The sequence below is a fragment of the Rhinopithecus bieti genome, unplaced genomic scaffold, assembly GCF_001698545.2.
Source record: "Rhinopithecus bieti isolate Rb0 unplaced genomic scaffold, ASM169854v2 scaffold_14454, whole genome shotgun sequence".
NCBI lineage: Eukaryota > Metazoa > Chordata > Mammalia > Primates > Cercopithecidae > Rhinopithecus > Rhinopithecus bieti.
This window is the reverse complement of record NW_016808228.1, coordinates 1,514,522-1,533,107: the sequence shown is the minus strand read 5'-3', so window position 1 is coordinate 1,533,107 and position 18,586 is coordinate 1,514,522. Positions and strand designations below refer to the sequence as shown.

The 18,586-nt window shown below is 51.2% G+C and overlaps 2 protein-coding genes across 4 annotated transcripts in view; one reads left to right on the top strand and one right to left on the bottom strand.

The window, feature by feature from the left end:
• Nucleotides 1-1,025: 1,025 nt before the first annotated feature.
• On the bottom strand, nt 1,026-13,668 carry PDAP1 (PDGFA associated protein 1). Its single transcript, XM_017886023.1, has 6 exons — nt 13,585-13,668; nt 9,688-9,779; nt 8,229-8,336; nt 5,310-5,431; nt 2,876-3,027; nt 1,026-1,777 (listed from the first exon to the last, which is right to left on the bottom strand). Exons 1-6 carry the CDS (start codon nt 13,595-13,597, stop codon nt 1,719-1,721), a joined length of 546 nt encoding a protein of 181 aa, XP_017741512.1. The 5' UTR covers nt 13,598-13,668; the 3' UTR covers nt 1,026-1,718.
• Nucleotides 13,669-13,692: 24 nt separating this feature from the next.
• BUD31 (BUD31 spliceosome associated protein) overlaps nt 13,693-18,586 on the top strand; it is a 10,278-nt gene continuing 5,384 nt past the window's right edge. The window contains exons 1-3 of one of the 3 annotated variants that reach the window (XM_017886024.1): nt 13,693-14,049; nt 15,069-15,206; nt 16,107-16,229. In XM_017886024.1, the coding sequence (XP_017741513.1) occupies nt 16,136-16,229 (94 nt within the window). In that variant the 5' untranslated portion in view covers nt 13,693-14,049; nt 15,069-15,206; nt 16,107-16,135. Of the gene's footprint in view, nt 14,290-15,068; nt 15,207-16,106; nt 16,230-18,586 lie in introns of all 3 variants that reach the window. The other 2 variants (XM_017886025.1, XM_017886026.1) reach the window with 2 other exon arrangements.

Genomic DNA, 18,586 nt, shown 5'->3' with positions numbered 1-18,586 from the left:
CGAGGGGACTCTGTTCTCAAAAAAAAAAAAAAAAAAAAAAAAGTAAATAGGTAATCAATGGCTACTTTTTTTTTTTTTACTTTTTGACACGGTAGGTCTCACTCTGTCACCCAGGCTGGAGTGCAAGTGGCCCGCGATCTTGGCTCACTGCAAGCTCCGCCTCCCAGGTTCATGTCCATATCTCCGCCTCAGGGCCCCTCGTTGGAGTAGCTGGGACTACAGGCTGCCTGCCCCAACGCCCAGCCTAATTTTTGTGTTGTTTAGTAGAGACAGGGTTTCACCATGATTGGTCAGGGCCTGCGTCTCGAACTCCTGACCTTCAGGTGATCCCCTGCCTTGGTCTCCAAATGCTGACGATACAGGCGTGAGCCACCGCGCCCGGCTATAATGGGCTTACTTTTTTTCTTTTTCTTTTTTTTCCGTGGAACTTCACAGGAATTTATAGTTATTTTGTCATTACAATGTGGCAGTTGGATTTCTGATACATGCTCATTTTAATGCTCATTTTAGATATACTTTTCCTGTGCTGCAAAGTGAGGTTCTGTCTTGGAGTTGATGTCATGTCACCGGGTCCTGCACTGAAGGGCATTTGCACACCTTCTGTGGCTTCTCTCAGGAAAATGTGGGCCTTGGCGACATCCAATGCCAGTGCTATTCCCCTTCTCCCCTAGAGTTACAGAATTATAACCACCAGGGGACATCTACAGGCCAGGCCAGGATCCTGGTGCAGCTTCATTCAGCCTGCTGTGGCCTGGAAGGGTCCCTGCCTGCTGAGGCTTAAGATCCCAACTTGGCTAAAGGAGGGGAGGGACCAGGCTACGGCATCTGAGGTCTCTCCCAGCCCCGATCCTGGGGTCCATCCCCACACCTTGCTCAGTGCCTCCTAACAGATGTCATGCCCCAGGGCCCCAGGTAGATATGTGCCCTGAACCTTGCCAGGTGCGTGTGCCTGAACGTGGCACCATACCCAGCTGGATAAAAATGGCTCAAGCACGGGAGCCAAAGGATGGAGTGCAAAACAGAGATTACGATAATGTCAAGTTTAATCTGCCAAATATACAAGTTGAATTTGTGGAGCATGTTTTGCCTGGGTGCCACACAGTAAACAGAGGTTTCTTGAAATGATCAATGGGTAGGTAAAAATGGGCCTGGCCCTGGCCAGGTGGGTAAGAACTGGGCAGGGAAGGGCAGACGGGCGAGGCCTCGACCAGACAGGACTGACCAGGGACAAGCCATGACCCTCGAGGACCCAGGGGCACAGGCTCCCGAATGACAGCCCCTCTCTGAATGAGCACCCAGGCAACACAGTCCGGGGCTGGGTATAGCAAACCTGTCGGCAGCTGCCTCCTAGGACAACCATCCCCTTACGTTCTATCTACCAGACAAATGAAAGCTCTTCTTACCCCATCTCCCAGGCACCCCCCAGCCCCCCAGCAAGGGCTCTGAATTCTAAAAACAGCGAAAACATTCAAATGGTTACATATGAAATGCTGTCCTGCATCTTTCTGTCTCAAAGATAGTGGCTGCCCCTCCCCCAGCCCCCCCCCCACATCCCCCAAACAATTTCTGTGCCAAGATGAAGAGGAGGCCCCAGGCCGTGGGGGGCTCCTGGCCGTGAGGGGCTGTTGCAGCGGCGCCAGGGCACAGGGTGGGCAAGACACAGCAGAGGTCCTGGCAGCGTGGCCCAGGTCCCCGGCATCTCCTCCCACACGTCGCGGTTACTTATTCAGGGAGAGCGACTGCATTCGTTTTCCTGACAATGTGGCATCATCTTTTGCTGAGGGTGGGAGGAGAAGGGCAGGGGTTAAAACAAAGCAACCCCCACCCCTCCCAACACACGCGCCAGAACCCTAGAACCTTAGGTCTGAAAGGCTGCAGAAAACATCCTGTGCAACAAAGAAGGGACCCGAGGAGAGCCGAGGCATGGGAGAGGATTTCTGCTGCAGCTACCAGCCCGGGACCCCCTGACATTACTGACACGTTTCAGTGGCCAGACCACCTTATAGAAAGCTGTCCCCTCCACAAAGCCCCACCAACACACACTCTTGTGGGCAAATGGAAACTTCTCACTCCACCTCCCAGCAGAACCTTGTAATTCTAACCTCCCGCCACGGGTTCTGAAGTCTAAATTAAACGTTCCAACAGTTACATGTCAAGTCCTTTCCTGCTTGGGGTTTGTGAAGCAGGGTTGAATGGAAAGTTGGGATCACTGGATTTCTGGTGCAAGTGACAACATCCCTGAGCAACTGGTTTCCCCTTTCTGGGCCCGCTTCCAGGCAGGACAGATGGACATGTAGGGGCTCTCACAGACCCCCGGGAGATGGAAGGCTGCAAGTCAAATGCTCCTATAAACGACTAACTCCCATAGCCACCCTGGCCTAGAGGAACCTCCACCACCTCTGGCCTGCCTGGAGGGAGAGCACAGGAAAAGGGATGCCTGGGCCGGACGTCAAGCCGCTGTGTATCCAGCTCACCCTCCCAAGCCCTGGAGATAGACAGCGGTGGCCCCAGGCAGCTCTCCCAGGTTCCTAAGGCACCAGAGACCTTGGTGGGACCTCTGAGTCTCAGGCAAGGTCTGTACTAGGGGCGTGGTTTCCTGTAACCTCCTGCTGTTAGGAGTAGTAACTCCACCTATTGTGGACAGTGCTCTGCTGGGACTTCAACCCACAACTGACTCCATGATGTCGCTGGACCCTCCCGGTCCCCCGGCAAGTGGCAGGCACAGGGAGTGTGGGCCTCTCCTGAATGATCTCCTAGGCAGCAGTCACTCCTCACCACATCATCACCTCACGGACAGGGACACGAGTTCAGGGCTTTGTGGCTGGCCCAGGATCAGAGTTGGGGGCTGTCCCTGCATGTGCAGCCCAGCCCTTACCTTTCCTTTCCTCTTCCTTCTTCCGGGCAGCCTCCTCCCGCTGTTTCCGGATGATGGCCAGTCGGGCCAGGTCGGCCTTGGCTTGCTCTGTCTTCCCAGCCAAGTGCATTTTCATGTAACGCTCTTTTGCCTTCTGCTTCTCAATCTCTTCTCTGTGTGGATAAAATAGTGTCACGGGGACATCTTTCCCACCACTGTTTGCCAAACTGGATGGGAGTCAGAATAAAGGCCAAGGATTCGGCCTAGGGCCAAGGTGGAAGGGGTGCTCTGGCTGTGAGTCCCTGGCTCCATGAACCCCCTGCTTGGTGGACATTCACCAAGAAAGTCAGCAGGAAGAAGAGGCCCAGGGAGAGAACATCTATGATTTCCAGAAAGCCTCAGCGGGAGAGGGGACAACGTCCACCTACAGCAGGGAGGGGAGGATGCCTGAGGGCTTCATGATCAGGCTCTGGTGGCCACGGAGAGAAGGGGGACCAGGCCAGGAGTGTTCCAGAGAAGATGACCAGGAGGATGAAAGCAGTGGGGACCACATCCTACAAGGAATGAAGGGCCAGGCGCACTGGCTCAGGCCTGTAATCCCAGCACTCTGGGAGGCCAAGACAATAGGATCACTTGAGGCTGTAAGTTTGAGACCTGCCTGGGCAATATAGCAAGACTCTCGTACAAAAAAGAAAATTTAAAAATTAGCCAGATGTGGTGGCACACATCTGTTGTCCCAGCTACTTGGGAGGCTAAGGCAGGCGGATTGCTTGAGCCCAGGAGTTCAAGGCTGTGGTGAGCTATGATTGCGCCACTGCACGCCAGCCTGGGTGACACAGTGAAATCCTATCTCTAAAAAATACAAACAAAAAAAGGAGTGAAGTGGAAGAAGCAGCCACAGGGCATAGGATGAGGACCACAATGGAAAACAGACACACCCAGTCTCAGGTCAACACCACACGACCCATTCTTACAGCAGCTCAGATGTGCACGGTGCTGCCCCCCAAAGACACAGCCCCCATCAGTAGGGGGATGGGAATAATCGCTGGGCTCCCATGGGACAAAGGTGTCAGGAATGAACCCCCTAAGTGGAGTCAGTGGTGAGGGTCACGCGCTTCCTTTTGAGGATCTTCCCAAACTTGAGATTGTGAACTGGAGTGGATGCCCTTTGGGGTAAGATCGGAGGGCCTATTGGCACTGGGTTCCTGGAAGAGCCAAGTGTTGGAGTGGGAGAGGGCCCTGCCTGGCAGGAGGCTGGGGGAGAGACTCGGCCTCCCAGAGGTCTTCAGGGTACACAGAGCTGGGGAGTAATGAGAAATCAGGCATGGGAGGTAGCCAGAGGGGAGGGAGAGGGACTTAGAGGAGATGGAAGGAGCAGACGCCTCACTACAGAGATGAGGAGATAATACCTGGCGACCTGCAGATCCTAGCCCAGGAGGGACGTGACACACTCAGAAGCCTCTAAGCTGAGCCTCAGGAATGATGACCGAGGCAGCCCAAAGGCTCTGCAGGGCCCTTCAGTGAAAGCAAAGTGCCAGGCAGGGCGTCTCTGCAACCGCAAAGGGCAGAGGGAGGGAGCAATAGGATCCTTTTTACTGGTGAGGACACTGATGCCCAGAAAGGGCACAGCCTTATCGAAGGCTGCACAACTGCCAATGGCAGAATACCACAGTGGCAGAATACCCAGGTTGCTGGGTTTTTGAAGTCAATGCCAAGAGAAAGCTACTGAAGGGGGACAAAAGGGTCCTTAGCAGCTGCAATCACACCCAAGCTCATGGCTTTCCCCATGAGGCTTTCACAGACACACCCCTCAGCCATTATCCTAAATGCCCAGTCAGGAGAGAAACCAACAGGCTTCAACCTCTTGTAAGGCCCTTGAGGTCACCTGGCGGCTGCCAAACGTCAGGGCACCAGTCAAGGACTGATCCTGTGCCAGGTGCTTCAGTACATGATCTTGATCCTCATACAACTCTTGAGGAAGATATTTGCAGCTTCATTTTCACACAGGACTTGGAGAGGCCTGGGACAGCTGGCTGAGCTGCGCTGGGCTGGACTGCCTTTCTGGCCGGCACAGGTTCACAGCCCCCTTCCAGTCCTCAGGGCCATGACACTACAGATGGATGCAGGTCAGGAATGGTCAGATCAGTGGGGTAAGGGAAGTCTCCCCAGGGTGTGGTGCTCTGGAAGAGGGGAATGGAGGGCAACCCTCTGTATCCTGCACCATTACCTCAAGCGCAATGCTCAGGTCTGAGTCCGTTGTCCTATTTCCCCTGATACCACGTATCAATTGGTGAAAACAAATTCTGTGTGGCTTTTTAAAGGCTACTGGAGGGCCGCTGGGGAATGAGACAGAAATAAACAGCCACAGCTCCCAGCCAACTGGGGACCTTAGCATCCCACAGGCCAACTGCTAGCCTGTATTCCCCGGGTCACAAGGCCCAGCCAGTGATGTTACCGTTCTCTCCTCGAAAGCTCCTTTGGCCCATCCAGATCCAGCTGTGTGACCTTTTTGGTTGTCTGTGCCACCCGGTTGGGGTTCTCGATGTCGATGAGCCCTTCGACGCCTTTGCGCTTTTGCTAAAACAGGGCAAGAAGCTGGTTGTTGGAGTTCTCAGGTCCTGTGGAGCCCCTGAGGGCCACTCCCACCATCTCTAAACAGCCCATCTGGATGAGGACAAACTCATGCTCCACCTCTAGCCCACGTAGTGCTCAGCCCAAGTCTCACGGTGGGGACAGCTCTCTGGAGCATCTTCACCAGCCTGGGAAGAGCCCACAGAACGGCTTGCTCAGGGTCTAATAACTTGCCTAAGTCAACCAGGAAGTAGGTGGTAGATAAGAAGTGCGCCCTACCCCAGCTTGCAAGCACTCACACAGTGCCACTCCCCCAATTCAACCTCAGCTTCCAAAAGCAGTTTTCCATGGAATCCCATGCCTGATTCTTCTTGCAAGAAGCCCTGGCCTGGAATCCCCAGGGCAGGGTGGGCCAAGTGTGTGCTGTCAGGACCAATTCCAATTCCTGCCCACCTTAGCTGATGGACATGTAACTCAAGAATGAGCCACTGGATCACAGACTCTACAGGTTTGGGGTGCTGGCCCAAGAATCTGGAACCTGCACCCTTCCACCTCCCCTGGGGAAGTTCCAGAAGAAAGGAGTGTGTTCTCAATGCAGCAGGTTTGGTCAAAGTTTCAGGCCCTGTCAATTCCATCAATTCTCCTTAAGGGGACAGGGAGACAGCTTTGACTCCACAGAGCTCCCTCCACACACTTCCAGTCCAGCTGCACACTTACACCTCCACTCAGATGCCTGGCACTGTAAACTTAACATGTCCAAGACAGAACTTGAGATTCATCCTTTAACCAACCGGACCCTCCCTGCAATCCTAAGCATATCCTTGATTCCTCGTTCCTTCAGCAATCCCCAAATACGGCTTACATCTGTCCACTCTTCTCCACTGCCATTTTCACCACCCTAGGGCAAGCCACGATTTCTTTTTTTTTTTGAGACGAAGTTTTGCTCTCGTTGCCCAGGCTGGAGTGCAATGGCACAATCTCAGCTTACAGCAACCTCGGTCTCCCGGGTTCAAGGGATTCTCCTGCCTCAGCCTCCTGAGTAGCTGCGATTACAGGCATAAGCCACCACCCTCGCCTAATTCTGTATTTTTAGTAGAGACAGGGTTTCTCCATGTTGGTTAGGCTGGTCTCGAACTCCCGACCTCAGGTGATCCGCCCGCCTCGGCCTCCCAAAGTGCTGGGATTACAGGCGTGAGCCACCATGCCAGGCCCAGAACTTCTGATCTAAACACTGCTCTTACTCTCAACATTCTATCATTCACTCTGCATGGAGAAGCCAAAATAATCTTTTAAAAGCATATCTGGAGGCCGGGCGTGGTGGCTCACACCTGTAATCCCAGCACTTTGAGAGGCCAAGGTGGGCGGATCACGAGGTCAGGAGATCGAGACATTCTGGCTAACATGGTGAAACCCCGTCTCTACTAAAAACACAAAAAAATTAACCGGGTGTGGCGGCGTGCACCTGTAGTCGCAGCTACTTGGAAGGCTGAGGCAGGAGACTGGCGTGAACCGGGAGGCGGAGCTTGCAGTGAGCTGAGATCGCGCCACTGCACTCCAGCCTGGGCGACAGAGAGACTCCGTGTAAAAAAAAAAAGCAAACAAACGCATATCTGGTCATGTCTCTCTCACCCTTCAAGGCCTTCCCCAGCTGCGCCACTACCCACCATAAAGAAGCCCCATGCCAGGTATGGTGGCTCATACTGTAATCTCAACACCTCAGGAGGTTAAAGTGGGAGGATTAGTTGCACCCAGAAGTTGGAGACCAGCCTGGGCAATATCTCTACAAAAAATTTAAAAATTAGCTGAATATGGTGCCAGTTTGGGCAATATAGTGAGATCCCCATCTCCACAAAAAATTTAAAAATTAGCTGGGTGTGGTGGCGTGTGCTCTTGGTCCCAGCTACTTGGGAGGCTGAGGCTGCAGTGAGCCGTGCACTCCAGCCTGCGTGACAGAACGAGACCCCGTCTCAAAAAAAAAAAAAAAAAGAAAAGAAAAAGGGGCCGGTGGGGTGGCTCACGCTTATAATCCCAGCATGCTGGGAGGCTGAGGCAGGCAGATCATGAGGTCAGGAGATCAAGACTATCCTGGCTAACACAGTGAAACCCCGTCTCTACTAAAAATACAAAAAATTAGCCAGGCGTGGTGGTGTGCACCTATAGTCCCAGCTACTAGGGAGGCTGAGGCAGGAGAATCACTTGAACCCAGGAAGCGGAAGTTGCAGTGAGCCGAGATTGCACCACTGCACTCCAGCCTGGGTAACAGAGCGACATTCCGTCTCAAAAAAAAAAAAAAAAAAAAAAAAAGAAAGAAAAGAAACCCCAACCCCTTCAACAACTACACAGGAGGTGCCCTTGCCAATCTCTCCTCCTGCATCTGGACCACTACACTCCTTACCCACTAAGTCACAGCTACACTGGCCCCTGTCTGGTCCTTGAACATGCCAAGCTTATTCCCACCACAGGACCTTTGCGCTTGCTAATCTAGTTTCTCAACTGCTCTGCATGCCAATTTTTACACAGCTGGCTGCACCCTGTTTTTGAGATCTCAGTGTATAAGTTGCTTCACCACCACAATGCTTTTCCAGGTCCCCTCAATCACAGTCTGTTTGTTAGTAACACTTCTCACTACTTGAAATGACACTCTCTGTTTACTTCTTTATTGTCTGTATCTCCCATAAAGTGTAAACCCTCAAGAGCAAGGACGTTGTCTGCAGCTACCTTTGGGACTGGTACTAAACGGTCACTCAATGTTTGTTTGTTGAATGAGTGAGTCCAGGCCCCAGGTCCTCAAAAGACTCAGTACCTGGTAGTCATCTTCTTCATCCTCACTCTCATCTGAGTCTAGAGATTTCTTCTCCTTTTTGGGGTCACCTGCAGCCCCATCTCCACCTTCTTTTTGCTCCTCTTCTTCCTGTTTCAGAAATGGACAACCTGCAGAATCAAAAATGCAAAACAAATCCCCAAGACTGTGACCCCATCACCCCCCCAGACTGTGGACCTTGAGAGATCAAGCCTCTGGAAGGATGGAACCAAGGATGACAAGGGTCCTACTGTGACCCTGGCCCCCAGGGAATGGTACCTGGGCCAGACACAGGCAGCCTATGCACTCAGCACCACAGCTTAGAGGGCATTCCCATAGTCCAGCAAGCCCCTCACACAGCCACAGAAGGCCCTGCTCCCCTTCCTAACCCAGCCACCTCAGCAGCCAGGGTGAGAAGTTTGTTTCCTGGAGTCAGAAGGACTCAGCCACCAGGCTGAAAACCACCGTCCTGCTCAGCTCCCACCTGCCACATGCAGCTGCCAAATCATGCTGGCATTCCCAGGCAAGTCCTCTCCGCTCTCCACTTCACTCCATGGCAAGCCATCCCCCCCGACCCACCCAGACAGGTGACCTCCTGCACCAGCTTCCCAGAACAATACCTCAGAAGGCTGCTTCCCTCCACCTTTCTTGCCTTCCCACCAAAAATGTCCCTTACAGAAACCTCATGTCCTTCATCTCTTGGCACTTGTCCACATATTCTCCATGTCCTGCTCAGCTGCCGGCTCCCCCAAGGACCCCTCCCAGACCCCACAGCTGGATGTGGCCTTTCCCTTCTTGAGGCTCCTGGGGCACATCACGGCTGTGTACCCATCTGGCCCTGACTGCTCCCTTAGGCCCTTGATCCAGGCATCAATCTAATGATGTGGTAAGGATGCAGATGCTGACAATGGGAACGTATTCTATTTCCTAACAGTGGCCTGGACAATGTACTATGGGAGCAGAGAAGAGGGAACTACTAAATCAGCTGGAGGGGAGGCACAAGTCACAGAGGAGGAGAGGCTAAACAATGTCTCCAGGGATGGAGAGCACACTGCTGATGGGGGTGTGGGAAGTCAGGGCACATGTCATGTGCAGTGTGGCAAATCGTCCTGTGTGGCTGCAGCAGACAAGCAGGGGTGCTAGGAGCTTGAGCTGTGAATGGACAGGGCCTGCAGAAGGGAGAGCCTCCAGAAACTAGGTGCACAAGACCAAGAACGGGGCCCCACTAAGGCAGCTGCTGCAGAGCGGCCACAGTTCTTTCAAACCCATCCAGGCAGAGGATGCCCATGCCCTGACTGTCATTGGTTGTTCTGAGACTCACACCTGGGGCTCACTGCCCTCCCGACCGCCACGTGCTGGCTTGTCCCTGCGAATGGGTAGTCCTTGCCTGGCCTCTCTGTGAACCAAATTAGCAGAGCACCATCCTGGGCCACTGGCGTGGCCTGGACAGGCACGTACTCACCCTGGCCTTCTGCTTCTCAGCCTGCAGCTGCGCGTCGATCTCCTCAGGGCTCGTATACTGCCTCGCCCGGCCTTTGTGGCCTCCCTTTCTCCCTGCAGGGACCCGCAGTTTAGAAGGTGAGGGGGGAGGCAGCTGCCTCGACTGTTCTGACCTCCCAAGGGCTGTGTCCTGCTTGGAGTGCTCTCATCAGAGGCCACAGAGGCCTCACCTACCCCTCACCCAGCACCACCCAAACCGACACCTCCTCCACCCTGTGTTCAGAGGCACACAGGAAACAACTTGTGACCATCTGATGCATCACCAAACTGTGTACTAAATGATGGCTCCCACACAGAAGACCGGAGGGGAAGACATGGTGGACGGTGCACTGCAGTGACTGGCTACATCCCCTGGTCCCTTACAATCTAAGCATAGTGGACTCAGATGCAACCACAGAAACATGTACCACTTATACCCCTGCCATCACTATAAGGGCTTTTTACACAATGTTTGGTCACAGCCAGGGGCGCATTTTTTTATTTTTATTTTTTCTGAGATGGAGTCTCGCTCTGTCGCCCAGGCTGGAGTGCAGTGGCACAATCTCGGCTCACTGCAACCTCCGCCTCCCTGGTTCAAGCGATTCTCCTGCCTCAGCCTCCCAGGTAGCTGGGACTACAGGCGTGGGCCACTATGCCCAGCTAATTTTTGTATTTTTAGTAGAGACGGGGTTTAACCTTGTTGGCTGGCCAGGATGGTCTCGATCTCTTGACTTTGTGATCCGCCCACCTCAGCCTCCCAAAGTGCTGGGATTACAAGCGTGAGCCACTGCGCCCGGCCAGCCAGGGGCACATTTGATCCTCAGAACAAACCTATGGTACAGGAGTGATAGCTGGTCCCATTTCATAGACCAGGAGACTTAGACCAAAGCAGAGTGCTGAACAACACGAAGTTTAGAGTCTGACTCCCAGGTTCTACGCTTACTGGCTTGATGACTTTGGGCAGGTATTTAACCTCAGTCTCAGTTTCCTCATCTGTGTCCCTACCTCACAGGGTTGTCACAAAGATAGATGAATTTATCAATATACAGAAAGCTGCTGGAATAGCGCCTGCTACTGAATAAGCACTACAAAAATGTTCACTAATAGCCGGGCACGGCAGCTCACGCCTGTAATCCTAGCACTTTGGGAGGCTAAGACAGGCAGATCACTTGAGGTCAGGAGTTCAAGACCAGCCTGGTCAACATGGTGAAACCCCCTCACTACTAAAAATACAAAACTTAGCTGGGCATGGTGGCACATGCTTGTAATCCCAGCCACTTGGGAGGCTGAGACAGGAGAATCGCTTGTACCCGGGAGGCAGAGGTTGCAGTAGCCGAGACTGCGCCACTGCACTCCAGTCTGGGCCACAGAGCAAGACTCCATCTCAAAAACATTTAAAAAAAATAGCTGGCCGGGCGTGGTGGCTCAAGCCTGTAACCCCAGCACTTTGGGAGGCCGAGGCAGGCGGATCATGAGGTCAGGAGATCGAGACCATCCTGGCTAACACGGCGAAACCCCGTCTCTACTAAAAATACAAAAAATTAGCCAGGCATGGTGGCGGGCCCCTGTAGTCACAGCTACTCGGGAGGCTGAGGCAGGACGATGGCATGAACCCGGGAGGTGGAGCTTGCAGTGAGCCGAGATTGCGGTCACTGCACTCCAGCCCGGGCAACAGAGTGAGACTCCGTCTCAAAAAAAAAAAAAATAGCTAATGGTTACTTTTTTCTCTAATCTAGTATTTGGTGGAAAGACAACAACAATAAAAACCACCACTGAGCACATAAGCAATTTACTGCAGATATCAGAAATACAATAAAATACCTCGTGTTCATCTTAGTAGTTTGGCAAAAAGAGAATACTTAAGGCAAAAAAAAAAAAAAACCAAACCTACAGGCAAAAACTTTGTGCTTAGACTAAGAAATGATTGGCAAAGTACAGCTGAAAACAAACCTGACTACACAGTCTTAAAAGTTAAAAATGTGCCTAGCAATTAAAGTGTCAGTTTTATTATAGTCTGACCCTCTTCAGCCAGGACACCAGGCGTCATGACCCTTGCTAAAGCCATCAGCCAGTTTTAAAGCAGGATGGCATCCCCCTCTGCTGGTCCCCGAGTATGCAGGGGTGGCTGTGGCCTCAACTTCCACACACGACCTCTCCTGGAAGCTGAGGCCCACCTGATTTCCAGAGTCTGTCTCTGAGCAGAGACAATGTAATCAGCCAGAGTTGCTCTGCACTCCAGAGGCGGTAGCAGAGATACTGGTCTCCTGATTCCTTACAGCAGCTGCAGAGCCATAATTGGGCTGCTACAGACCACACCACCCATTTTTAATGACTACCTAGATTCCAGGGGTGTCTAAGTATATGCTTACTAAAGTCCTATTGTGAGAAAGCAAGTGTGCCAAGAAAAAAACCAACACCCTTTCTTGCTCTCTTAATACACCAGGCAACATTAACAACTCGAAATTTAAAAAACACTTTGCAGTTAACATAATGCAAACAAGAGTTGGTCCTTTGCTCTTGGGGAGTTTGATACTTTTAACACCTTCATGGGTTTTTGCGGTTTTCGGATTAACCCAAGAAAATGTACACCTTGTCTACCCCAAAAAGCTTTTCACAAGCCCAAAGACCACTTAGCTATGAATTCATATTTAAGGTTTTCTAATTGTAACCTCCAACCTTTGCCCAAAGTATCCATTAAGTAAAACTTTGGAAGGAGGATGGCTCATTCAGCAACCTCCTTTTACAGATGAAGGGACTGGGGAACAATAGCAGAGAGACTTTTCCAGCCACAGAATAGAATCAGTAGAGAGCTAGGTTTAAACACATTTAGCTCTGTAATGCCCAATTATCTCTGGAGTCAGGAAGCGATTTAGGTTTGAAAATGCTCCAGGCAGATGTTTCTGTGGGTTGAGTGCATTAACCAACATAACACATGAGCTACCAATACAAATATATTTGTTTTGTGCCAGGAGGTAGCCAGGCACTCTGTGAGCGCTATCATTTTACCACCCCAGCCCCGACTCACCAAGCTAAGGATTAGCCCAGTGTTTCAGATGAGGGGGAGGCTAACTTGTTCACGGCCACAGAATTAGACAGTGACATAGCTGGGATTCAAATTGGGGAATATTGATTCTAAGGGGGAAACAGGATAGAGGAAGGGCTACAATGGACTGAGCAGTCATGGACCTTCTTAGAAGGCCAAAAGCTGGCAAAGCCTTAAAAATAGGAATAGTTATTGCTTCACTGGACACTTTTAACGACTGCCTGGCACTGTACTGCCCACTCCACATGGATTACCTAGTTGAAGCCTCCCAACAGTACTACGAGGTCGGTACAATAGTTATTCCCATTGGCAAAAGAGAAAACGGAGACACAGGAGGTGGAGCGACTGGCTCAAAGGAACACACCGAGCCGTTACCGAACAGGGGAGTCGAAACCAGGTCTGCAAGGCATCGCCTTAAGTCTTCCTACGCAGGCCTGGCTGAACCGAAGCCAGAAAAGGCCCACGTTTTACGCGAGAGGCAGGCGGGCCCGGCACAAGCGCGGGACGCGGTGACTCAGTTCCCAGTCAGCCTAGAAGTGGGATAAATTCCAGAACCCCTAGGCCCGGAGAAGCGCATCCCAGATCCGGGTTTCTACGCTGGCCAGGACCCAGAGCTTCCGAAACTCCTCAGACCACTGACGGAGTGGCTCCTGGACACCACAGTCCTCAGTTTCCCCATCGGGACAATTGGGCGTCGAGGCCCAGGCCTGGCTCTCAGCCAGTGCGGACAGCCTCCCTCTGCGCTGCTCTCAGAGACGCCCACGGGCTGAGGGGACAGCGAGAGCTGGACCCGGGCCGCCCCTCTAGGCCTGCGGGCCACGCGCGCCCGCCCCTCACCTCCTTTAGGCATCGCGGCTCCGGCGGCTGCGGCAGCTGCGGCGCCTCGAACTGACACCGGAACCGGAAATGTCTTGGGCTCGACTTCTTCCGCCCGGCCCAGTCCCCGCCGCCGCCGCCACCACCTCAGTGGCCGCAAGGACCCGGACCTCAGGGAGGGCTCCGCGCGGAGTCGGCCTGTCCTGTGCGCCGCCTGAGTCCAGGCTTGCCCGCGCGCTGCCAGGCAACAACGCCCCAGTCTCTCCGTCCGGGGAGACGCGTGGCCCTGCCGGCCACTCACCGGAAGTGAGGGCAAAAGGCAACAGCCACTCTGGAATTCTATACAGGCATTGCTGAGGACACCTAAGATGACGCAATCTCCGCGCGGGGTGGGCGGGGCTCCGCGAGGACCTCATGCCTCCGAGCTCGCCTGAGGAGCGGAAGCCGTCAGTTGAGAAGCAGATACCCAAGGTCCCGGAGGTTCCGGTAGGTGTTTTCCCTCTGTTCTCGATTACCTTGGCAACGGCCGAGGCGGGAGACCCGTGGTCTGCACCGTTCTGGGGGGCGATCTGAGTGGCTGGACTCTCAGCCAGCCACTGGGATGTGTTCGGGCTTTGGACCTTGAGGTGGGAGAGAGTCCCGAGAGGAGGCGGCGTCCCCGTTCATTCTTCTGAGGGGCGGTAGATTTGGGGATTTTCTTCTAGGATTCTCACGCCGTTTTCTCTGGTAGGAACGTCTTCTGTCTAAATACTGATTGTTTTTCTAAGCCAGGTTCAGGTGCTGTCCTTTTTATGAGTTTTCCCCACAATCCCGCACTAATATCTTCCTTCGCTCCTCCTCCCCTCCTTCCCCGGGCGCCGCTATCTCTCTTACACCTCCCGGCACATCTTTCTTCTCGATCTGATTACCTCCTACCTCCTCTTTTCTCCTCGATCTGGTTACCGCCTACCATTTCCACCTCGGGGAGGCCTCTTCTGACTCCCAGGCTGGATCAGGGCCCTCAAATTTCCCTGGGTCGTGGAAAAGCGATCATTCTCTTGTAACAGGCTGTGCGCCTTGGGGCCGAGACCAGAACTCACCTATATCTAGCTTCAGCGTAGGGGAGACTAGTGCGAAGACCACTGATTTGGGAGTCAGGGGCCCTCCAGAGTCAGGCTTTGCAAATTCCCAACTGCCTGAGTCTACCTTTTAGAGTTTAATTCGGTGGTTTTAGAGAGTTCATGAGAGGAGGCTCTGTGGGGGGGGGGGGTTTCTTAGTCAGATACCTTACAGAAGGGAGTGACTGAATGAATTTGAGAGAGATGAATCTGTTGTGCTGAAAGGTAAATACTTAACCTGAGTTCTCTCTGGCAGCAAGGAAATGCTGTGTGGTTTGAAAAACGCTGTGCTATTTAGATTTGGATTGGCCTCTTACATGGGAACTACCTGACGCGTCTGTATGGAATATGTTGTTTGGTGTGAAAGAGACCTTGGCGATCAGCTAATCCACTGCTCTCATTTTACAGATGAAACCGAGGACCAGAGAGGGAAAGTGACCTCAAACTCACAGAGTAATTTTTTAGAGCTGGACAAGAATCCAAGCCTGCAACTGCAGAGACCAGAGATCTTTCTGCTGTCTATACTCTTGGGAAGCACATCCGAAGGTACTTTGATTTTACAACCATCTTTCCCTTTTTGTTTTATGTTTTGTTTTGTTTTGTTTTGTTTTGTTTTGTTTGTTATTGAGACATGGTCTCACTCTGTCACTTAGGCTGGAGTGCAGTAGTGTGAGATGGCTCACTGCAGCCTTTCAACCTCCTGGGCTCAAGTGATCCTCTTGCCTCAGCCTTCCCTGTAGCTCAGACCACAGGCATCTACCGCCATGCTCAGTTAATTTGTGATTTTTTTTTTTGTAGAGACAGGGTTTCACCTCATTGCTCAGGCTGGTCTCAAATTCCTGGGCTCAAGCGATCCTCCCACCTCAGCCTCCCAAGGTGCTGGCCAAGACCAGAATTACAGGCATGAGCCACTGCACCTGGCCTTCCATCTTTGCCTTTTTAAATACTCACCCCCATGGCTCCCTGAGTCACAGCCCTCCTTATGCTCTATTGTAATTGCTTTTCTCCTGTCTTTTGCTAAAATGCCACCTTCTAAGGGACAGAGGCTGTGCCTTAACTGTTTGTTCTGTGCTCCCAACATCCAGTATAGGGTTAAGCTTGTAGTTGAAGTTAGCTAATGACAACAGCAAATGTCTCCTAGGCACACATTATACACCAGGCATGATAGATACAATTATAATGAAGTCTTCGCAATGACCACATAAGGTAGCTTCCATTATTCTCATTTTACAGATGAGGAAACAGAGACTTAGGAAGGTTAAGTACCTTTCTGAAGATCACAGCGGGTAAGTAGCAGAGCCAGGATTTGAACACAGTCTGGGTGCTGAGCCCTGTCCCATAGCTGTGACCTTGTGCGGACTCAAGGAAGTCAGCCTGTACTAAAATAATGACTGACAAAGGCCTTTGGGGATTTGAGACTCAGAAACCAATTCATTTTCCCCCCAGATCTTTGCAAATTATCGTGTGGAAGGAAAATGCCTAAAGTCAAAAGAAGCCGGAAAGCACCCCCAGATGGCTGGGAGTTGATTGAGCCAACACTGGATGAATTAGATCAAAAGATGAGAGAAGGTGAGTAGGGGAGTTCCTGTCTGGGTGGGCTGAGTTCAAAGGTCAAAGGCTTAGATGCTTCCAGGGGACAGGCGTAAGTGCAAATATAAAAAGAGGGTGGTCTACTAACACTGACCTGTTGTGTTTGCTTACGAACTCATGGAAATACAGTAAGTGCCCGAAAATAAGATAGTATTAATGAAAGGGTCCTCAAAAAGCTTTTTTTTTTTCCAATTTGAATATAAAAGGTTATGAAATATAGATCAAATAGTCTACCTATAGTTATTTACTATTTTGGTTAGATGTATATTTAAAATCATACAAAATATATTTACTTCGAAGTGCTATTCCTTTTCAGTCTCATTGATTAATCTTTGCAGCATCTGTTTTCTGTCACTTCCGTGTAAATGGCATGTGAACCTGCTTTGTGAACCCATGTCCTATGCTGTCTTTGGAAATTTTATCTGAAGCCACAAGCATCTGTTGGCCTTAAATGATCACAGTGTGGCTACTTAACCAATGTACTTTTTTTTTTTTTGAGATGGAGTCTTGCTCTGTCTTCCAGGCTGCAATGCGGTGGCGTGATCTCGGCTCACTGCAACCTCTGCCTCCCGTGTTCAAGCAATTTTCCTGCCTCAGCCTCTCGAGTAGTTTGGATTACAGGCATGCGCCACCACGCCCGGCTAATTTTTGTATTTTTAGTAGAGATGGGGTTTCTCCATGTTGGCTAGGCTGGTCTCCAACTCCTGGCCTCAAGTGATCCACCCACCTTGGCCTCCCAAAGTGATGGGATTACAGGTATGAGCCACTACACTGGCTGAAGTTACTTTTTAAAGTAACTTGAAATGCTTGCTTGTAACTAACCTGATCATGGTTATTATGAGGTCGTACATCCAGCAGTAATTACTAAATTAAATCAGTGTTAAATTACTTTGCCCCTTTTTAAAAAAACTGTTGGTACCAAATACCTTCTATTAAACACTCAGAATTTGCTTTGCAATTTAGATTTGGATGGGCCTGTTGCAGTAATCATGGTCATTCTGGGCTGAGAGATTTCTTCCCCAAACAGCTGTTTATCAAAATAAAGGAAATGGGAGCGTGCTGGAATAGAAGAGATTTTTCGAGTCCTTGAAAGTAAATTAACTTCATTTTCTAAAGGGTGACTTTTGAGGGGAGGAGGAACCCTACTTTGTGTTTAGATATTCTTTACCTCCAGAAAGAAGTATTCTTTGTTCTGTTTTCTTCTTTTGTTTTGTTTTGAGACGGTTTCACCTTGTTGCCCAGGCTGGAGTGCAGTGGTTCAATCACAGCTCACTGAAGCCTCCACCTCCCAGGCTCAGGTGATCCCGCCCACCTCAGCCTTCCAAGCAGCTAGGACTATAGGCATTCACTGCCACACTTGGCTAATTTTTCTTTTTTTTTGAGACAGAGTCTCGCTCTGTTGCCCAGGCTGGAGTGCAATGGCACGATCTCGGCTCATTGCAAGCTCCGCCTCCTGGGTTCGTGCCTTTCTCCTGCCTCACCCTCCCGACTAGCTGGGACTACAGGTGCCCACCACCACGCCCGGCTAATTTTTTGTATTTTTAGTAGAGACGGGGTTTCCCTGTATTAGGATGGTCTCGATCTCCTGGCCTCGTGATCTACCCGCCTCAGCCTCCCAAAGTGCTGGAATTACAGGAGTGAGCCACCGCTCCCACCCTGTGCTTGGCTCATTTTTCGTAGAGATAGGGGTGTGTTAGTCTGTTTTCATGCTACTGATAGACATACCTGAGACTGAGCAATTTACAAAAGAATGAGATTTAATGGACTTACCGTTCCACGTGACTGGAGAGGCCTCACAATTGTGGGAGAGGCCAAGGAGGAGCAAGTCACATCTTAACATGTGTACCTGCTGAATCTTTACTACCTGCTTTTCTGCTTGGATCACAGCATTCTGTTTGTTGAGCTGAACTGTAATACCTAGGTAATAGAATGGCTTAAAAGCTAGAGACAGGGAGGCATAGTCTTCTTGACCACTCCTCGCCCGTCTGTTCTTCCCTAAAAACTGAGGAGGTCATAGACAAAGATGAACTTCTAACTGCCAAGAGAGAACTGCCTTGTGGCAAGTATGAGTGTCACGTGATCCTGCATGTGTTGAAGGATCAGCTTCTCCTGCGGCCACTTCACTGAGAACCTGTCAACTGGTCTAGTTTATTTGGCTTTTCCTCAGCCCTAAAGGACTTTGGCTGGGAGATGAAATTAGAGGTGCCTTCAAGATGATTAGGATGCCCATCTGTGGGCCTAGAATTATCTTGAGAAATTATTATGCTGTAGAAATAGATCTGAAAGCATAGGGACCAAGGTTGGTTTTTTGGCTTTTTTTTTTTTTTTTTTTTTTT

What these genes read in the sequence shown, in the direction of transcription:
- PDAP1 (XM_017886023.1), bottom strand. An exon ending in CTGAGAAGCAGAAGGCCAGG is followed by an intron (nt 8,337 to 9,687) that starts GTGAGTACGTGC and finishes TTTCTGAAACAG; the next exon opens with GAAGAAGAGGAGCAAAAAGA. An exon ending in GAGCTTTCGAGGAGAGAACG is followed by an intron (nt 3,028 to 5,309) that starts GTAACATCACTG and finishes TTATCCACACAG; the next exon opens with AGAAGAGATTGAGAAGCAGA.